This window comes from Diaphorina citri, unplaced genomic scaffold (genome assembly GCF_000475195.1).
Source record: "Diaphorina citri unplaced genomic scaffold, Diaci psyllid genome assembly version 1.1 scaffold569, whole genome shotgun sequence".
Lineage (NCBI taxonomy): Eukaryota > Metazoa > Arthropoda > Insecta > Hemiptera > Psyllidae > Diaphorina > Diaphorina citri.
In genome coordinates this window covers 119,271-126,664 of record NW_007378003.1, presented here as the reverse complement: position 1 = coordinate 126,664, position 7,394 = coordinate 119,271, and the positions used below count along the sequence as shown (strand labels likewise).

The following is a 7,394-nucleotide window of genomic DNA, read 5'->3' as shown; positions in this document are numbered from 1 at the left end:
CAAACAAAATTAAACTTGAAGAAGTTTTAGAGGGAAAGTATCTCAAAAACAAAGCCTCTAGAAGGCTCTTTTTTAAAGAGGTTTGACAGAGGGAACTGTAACTGCTAAGGTCTTATCGTCCCGAAATCGAAGAGAGAAGGAAGACAGGATAGGAGAAATCCAGCCGTTCCGAGAACGAACATTATCCCATCAGGATAAAATCCGCCCCGGGCGGGAATCGAACCCGCGGCCTAGCGCTTACAAGGCAGACGCACTACCAACTAAGCTGGCTAGAAGGCTTTTAAATATGTACGAGTAAATGGCATTATGTATGACCATCTATAAACGCATTATTATGTATGAAACATTTTACATTATGTAGATTGTAGACCATCTATAAACAATTTTCAAGAGATTTAACGTCCCTGTATAACTGCCAAGGTTTTTGCTGACGGGGGCTTTATTATTCATTCAGCAAACAAACTCCCCGCCTCCTCACATGAACTTCATCCAGCAGCACGCGGTAGGGTGACTATCCAGATACCAAACACGCGCACTTTACTTAACTTTAGTGATTATTTTTTTAAATTTACATTTATTTATCTAAATATATAAAAGAGAAATATGGACGGGTCATGTATGTTTGTAAGTATTTCTGTCCGAATTGTTTAGAGAAAACTACGATAGATATCAAAAAAGTGTAAACGAAGACCCCCAGTAAAATTGTTTTAAATAAAATTTCACAATACAGAGATCTTTCACAATAAAGATTAATGGGGAAGTAGAAGGAAAAAAGGACTCACCATAACAGTTCTCGCTTTCATAGCAATCAAATAGAGCACATGTACAAGAAGCAAGCAGAACGCCTGGTTAGTATAAATACTAGACGAGTTAGTCTTAGCTCTGAGTAGTCCCAGTAGTAGAGTAGCGATAACCAGAGCCACTATGGCTAGACTGAACCCAATCCAGGTGGCTAGATCCTCGTAAGGACTCATTTCCAAGATGAAGTTAGAATCTAGGAGGTCCACTAGGACAGCGTAGGTGGAGAGTTGATTGCATGTGCAGTTGACTAGGATGGGATCGGTAGACCGCCACCAATCTGAAATAGAATTGAATACAAGGGTGTTTTATTAAAGGTCCTGCGACAAACTTCCAGGTTTATCTCTGTATTGTGATATTTTAGATCTCTGTATTGTGATATTTTATTCCAAACAATTTTACTGGGGGTCTTCTGTATGATTTAGCCCTAAACTTGGCAGAGATTTTTTTCATCTTGGCAGAGATCAATTCTTTATGTGAGTCTGGAGTAATTTGTGTGAACAGCACGAGGTTCAAACTTATACAGAACTGTTCAGCAGAAAGTCCACTAGAGGTTCCTTTTTTTTCTAAAAATATTGACGCGGTTCATCTACAGACGCCATTAAAGTGTGAAAAGTGTCGCAATTTGAATGTATCCTATGGAGGTGAGTGTAGGGATGACTATAAATCACATTTTTGCACACTGAGCCGTCTATGGCTATACCCATCCGAAAAGTGTCGCAATTTGAATGTATCCAAATGGATAAGGGTTAAGAATATTTTGCTCTATGGAGGTGAGTGTAGGGATGACTATAAATCCCATTTTTGCACACTGAGCCGTACATGAGCCGTCTATACAAGCAGAGCTTGTGCCACGGATGGGGAAAAACTTGACCAATAATAACTAACGACTTGGGGAATAATAATTTCACTTACCGGTATCATAAGGTAACTCTGTCTTGCATCCAATCCGGGTCCATTCTCTATTCTCCTGGGACCATCGTACACACTGAGGATTAGACTTGGAACTGAGTGGGGTTTGCCACAGCCAAAGCCTCACTCTGATAGGCTGATCTAGAGGTGTTTGGTTGTTCAGCACGGAGACTGTTTTCACCTGTGAAGGATAAATAAGAATGACAAACTAGTAGTTCTGTGAACTGTAGACCTCACTCAAACTCTTTTGCCAACCTGAGACGAATGTACGTATGGATGCAATTCACATGTATCGAAATAGAAAAGAAGGTACCTATACCTAGTATCTATATCTACCTATGGTGCGTCTTAACGGTCTTACGTAATAAAGAGGATAGAGACCAGGTTATCACTCAAAAGATTTGAAGAATGGTTGGTCTTTTTCAAATTATTACAAGTACATACAAGACGAGTATTGTTTATCCCCCCCCCCCAATACCTGAGACGAATGTACGTATGAATGCAATTCACATGTATCGAAATAGAAAAGACGGTCTTACGTAATAAAGAGGATAGAGACCAGGTTTTATTTACAATCACTCGAAAGATTTGAAGAATGGTTGGCCTTTTTCAAAACAATAGATTTACCAAGAATTGGGATTTTTTGACAAAATTTATATCGGAACAAATATTCAAACAAACAAGCCTTTTTCAAAACAATAGATTTACCAAGAATTGGGATTTTTTGACAAAATTTATATCGGAACAAATATTCAAACAAACAAACAAACAAACAAACATACATACCTGTCCATCTTCGGATCTCTTGTCCACGGATATGACCAGAGATAACACAGGAGAACCCAAAACGAGTGATACTCCCCATCGTGACGTCACCGTATCATCTACATCTAACGGCATTAGAGTGCCCAGCTCCTTGTATTGCGTGTAGCCTATCACTGCTGTGTCTCCTGGAAAGACAAAAGGGGCCACATTATTACTGGTTCATAGAGAGCCATGATTAATATTGTAAAAATTATGAAAAAGAAAAAAGACACCCTCCTCGAGAATGATGATTTCCAAGGGAATGATGGTTTTGCTCATTTGCTGTGATGTGCTACCAGTTATAAACTGGCAACTGCTTTGTTATTAAATAAATTCTGCTGTGTCTCCTGGAAAGACAAAAGGGGCCACATTATTACTGGTTCATAGAGAGCCATGATTAATATTGTAAAAATTATGAAAAAGCAAAAAGACACCCCCCTCGAGAATGATGATTTCCAAGGAATTTGCATCACAGCAATTTGCTTATTTCTGTTAAGTGCTACCAGTCATAGACTGGCAACTGCTTTATTTGTTATTAAATAAATGTTTCTCTCTTAAATCAGCCAGCAGCGATAGCAGGTTCAGTTTAACAGTTCCTCATGGACCACTGAAGTTAAGTAATGTTGTGCGTGGTTGGTAACGGAATAGGTGACTTGACAGGCTGCTGGCTTTTCCCGGCCCACTCAGGCTGGGAGAGGTCAATATGAGAAGGCAGGTAACTTGTCGTCGAATGGAAGGTAAAACCCCCCGTCACTGAAAAGCTTAGCTGGAAGAGACACAATACTTCCCATTTAGGTGCTGGTTCAACACGAGAAAGTTGAAATATTTGCATATTTGCAATCGAAAATCGAGTACAAATTTTCGTCGATGGTGAGTATCGAACTCGGGACCTTCTGCATGACAAGCAAGCGCGTTACCACTCGAACAACCGTGCCATTTTAAACTCATTTCCGAGTGTAACTTACCCTTCAATTCATCCACACTCAGTTCCCCATGGTCTATATTGTCAATGCCGAGTAGATTGAGTGGCACCAAGACATGGGAGTGAGGATCAAACTTGTTTTTATCCTGCAGATAGTTGTTGTACTTGGGAAATATAACAGACGGGAGACCACGCTCTCTAGAGTGTGAAGACTTGAGGGCAGCAGGTTGAAGTGGCTGGGATAACACTTGGGAGTTGTCCGGAATGATAACCTGGTGGGGATAGTAATAAAATTATGAATCTAGTTTTCTAATAAATCAGTCGAAAAATAAAAGTTTGTCACATTTTACCCGAATGAAATAGTCAAATTCAAGCCTGGAAATTGAAGTTTACAACCGAGGTACCTGGAATAAAAAATGCCAACCTCACTTGAGTGGGTAAAAGTAAAGAAGAAAACTCAAATTCGAAGCCTCTGCTGAGATTTATCTTACGAGGCAAGCTCCTTAACACTAAGACTTAACAAAAGTTTGTCACATTTTACCCGAATGAAATAGTCAAATTCAAGCCTGGAAATTGAAGTTTACAACCGAGGTACCTGGAATACAAAATGCCAACCTCACTTGAGTGGGTAAAAGTAAAGAAGAAGACTCAAATTCGAAGCCTCTGCTGAGATTTATAAACTCTTAACCTCCCACTTACGAGGCAAGCTCCTTAACACTAACACTTAACATTCCGTACAAAAAAGGACTTACCTTCTCAATGGTCAAATAAGTGTCGACACCCTCTCGAATCGAACCATCCGACTCGAATCCAAACAGACTCCTGGCGTCCACAATGACAAAAAAGGACTTACCTTCTCAATGGTCAAATAAGTGTCGACACCCTCGCGAATCGAACCATCCGACTCGAACCCAAACAGACTCCTGGCGTCCACAATATCCACTCCTAAGGCCATATTTGGTGCCACTACCTCAAATGGATCCGTATAGGTATCCTGCTGACTTGTAGTGAGAGAGATGAGGTATTGGTTGAACGTATGAACTAGAGTGCTAGGTGAATCATTGAGAGGAGTAAGCGTTGCGATTCGGGACCAATGTGCTTTCTCTTCCTCAGAGAGGAGACGGGAAGCTGTGTGAACCTGGGAAAAAAGGAGAATGGGAGACATACAGGACCTATTAGACTCCAAACAACACTCTCGTACAGGGATAACCAACAGCTGAAATCAAGGATAATTTATTTTTATTTCAACGTTTAAACCTTAATCTTTTAATAACTACAATGCATTCAGAGATACGTCGGAAGTCGAAGCTCTCAGTAGTAGTAGTAGTAGTAGTAGTACCTCTCATAGAAATATTAGAAAAATTCTAAGGATGCCTTTGGGATTGATTTTATTGTCGCCGAATGGAGACTTTCCATCTTCCAATCAAGAGTATTTCATCACAATGAAGTTGACAAACAATATTTCATGATTGGCTAATTAATAAAAAGTTCAATGGCGACTTTCATTGGTTATACCTACTTCCACTTTATAGGCCTTTAGCGAGTTTATGAACAAGGTTAGGCTAAACTATGCTTGAAAAGAAAATCAAATTTCTAGCTCAAGCCTGGACTAGCGGGTATACCTAAGCCTAGCCCGGTCCTATTCATAAACGCCAACTTAAGCCAAAGTTTGTGATCTAAATAACATCACACTTATGTGGTCAATAGCGCCTGCAACCCCTTTAATTACAAAACGCACACCCTAGCCAACTTACTATATTCTGCACGAAATCCTTGTCCTGACTATGCGTCAGATTGAGTCCGCTCTGTTCAATTTCATAGCGTAACAACCGCTGTAACAACTGTTCCGCAATCAACACATCCGAACCGTGCAATCGTCTCAACGTTCTCACCGCTTTACGCATGGACGCTGAGCTTTCCACCGCTACGAACGTTGTAACTGTGACGTCACCAGTTTCTAACTGGCCAAGTAGTTTCCGAAGAGTTACGAACTGATCCGAAGTGCAGTTGAACATGTCGGGCGTGTGCCAGCCGGGCGTGTTGTCATCGCAGGAACGAGAGGCTTTGCCTGAGGAGGGAGGGAAAGGTGAGATTAAAACATGTCGGGCGTGTGCCAGCCGGGCGTGTTGTCATCGCAGGAACGAGAGGCTTTGCCTGAGGAGGGAGGGAAAGGTGAGATTAAAAAATGTAAAAGTAATACTAGAGGAATTTCAATTGTGTTAAGCATGAAAACTTCTCAGTCTTGTCACAAATTTTGTTCCTGAAATCCATACTCCACTCTACATTTTATAACTTGACTTGATCCACAAATGTCCAGATCCGAAGTCCACAGCGCAGCGTTAACTATTTCATACACCACCGAGGTTGAACATGTCGGGCGTGTGCCAGCCGGGCGTGTTGTCATCGCAGGAACGAGAGGCTTTGCCTGAGGAGGGAGGGAAAGGTGAGATTAAAATTAATGTAAGTAATACTAGAGGAATCTCAATTGTGTTAAGCATGAAAACTTGTCAGTCTTGTCACAAATTTTGTTCCTGAAATCCATACACCACTCTACATTTTATAACTTGACATGTCGGGCGTGTGCCAGCCGGGCGTGTTGTCATCGCAGGAACGAGAGGCTTTGCCTGAGGAGGGAGGGAAAGGTGAGATTAAAAATGTAAGTAATACTAGAGGAATTTCAATTGTGTTAAGCATGAAAACTTGTCAGTCTTGTCACAAATTTTGTTCCTGAAATCCATACACCACTCTACATTTTATAACTTGACTTGATCCACAAATGTCCAGATCCGAAGTCCACAGCGCAGCATTAACTATTTCATACACCACTGAGGTTGATTTATCCTCAAAATACGGGGACTAGTTTATAGGTCCTGTGGTGTAGGAAAATGAATAAGCACTATTGCTATTAATATTTATTGCATTGTGCTTATTCGTTAAAAGCAGAGATAACTCTTTGAAAGGCTACTAGCAATCTACACTGGCTAGGGTTAGCTTTTCTAATCCCTGTTAGTCCCACAGCTAGACACTAGTCTACTCTCTGTTGAACGTCCCCTAGCCAGATGTGGTATTCAAATTTTTGGCATTAATTAGTGTACCAGTACATTATCATAAGTGTCATTATTATTACTATCATTGTGCTTATTCGTTAAAAGCAGAGATAACTCTTTGAAAGGCTACTAGCAATCTACACTGGCTAGGGTTAGCTTTTCTAATCCCTGATAGTCCCACAGCTAGACACTAGTCTACTCTCTGTTAAACGTTCCCTAGCCAGATGTGGTATTCAATTTTTGGCATTAATTAGTGTACCAGTACATTATCATAAGTGTCATTATCATTACTATAAAAATAACACTCAGGCTGGGCGGGGTCAATACTTACCCTATCGAAATAATCCACAGTGACCGAATGCCAGGCACCATCATTCAGAGGATCTGCAGAGGACGCTGTTACCATGGCAACTTCAGAGCCTAGAGACCAGGAGAATTGTACTGATCGTCCTGAGTCTGTTAGTTCGAGAGCTATAAAGTCGTGACGTTCATTATACCGGCCGTTGTACAGGAGAAGTCCTGAGTCATGTAGAGTCGAGAATCTGTGGGAAATGACGACAGCGATAAAGGTAATGAGACAGAGATAAAGTTAATGAGATAGGATTAGGGTGAGAAAAATGTATCAGGACACGAGGTACACAACAGGGTTGCCTGGAAGAAACTGACAAGAAATGCTGACCCTATTTAAATAGGAAAAGGCTAGGAAGGAGAGAGAGATAGGATTGGGATAGAAAATTTATCATCTAGGTGGTCTAGTGGTCAAGACGATCGTCTGGTAATCAAGAGGGTTCAATTCCCAACCCCGTGGATTACAAGTTCAACGTTCTAGCACCACTGAGCTCATCAGAAAGTCACCTTACCTGGTTTAGTATTTTTTTTTTGTCCTGTTTAATACTTTTTTTTTAATTCAC

General features: G+C 40.8%; 1 protein-coding gene across 1 annotated transcript in view; it reads right to left on the bottom strand.

Annotated features, from left to right (window-relative positions):
* The window catches only part of LOC103510184 (protocadherin-like wing polarity protein stan), a gene marked incomplete at its 5' end in the record, with an annotated part of 34,153 nt that overhangs the window by 1,775 nt on the left and 24,984 nt on the right, over positions 1-7,394 (bottom strand). The window contains 6 exons of the mRNA XM_026824301.1: positions 779-1,078; positions 1,714-1,891; positions 2,497-2,660; positions 3,480-3,708; positions 4,290-4,574; positions 5,191-5,504. Coding sequence (XP_026680102.1) covers positions 779-1,078; positions 1,714-1,891; positions 2,497-2,660; positions 3,480-3,708; positions 4,290-4,574; positions 5,191-5,504 — 1,470 coding nt within the window. The remainder of the gene's footprint in view (positions 1-778; positions 1,079-1,713; positions 1,892-2,496; positions 2,661-3,479; positions 3,709-4,289; positions 4,575-5,190; positions 5,505-7,394) is intronic.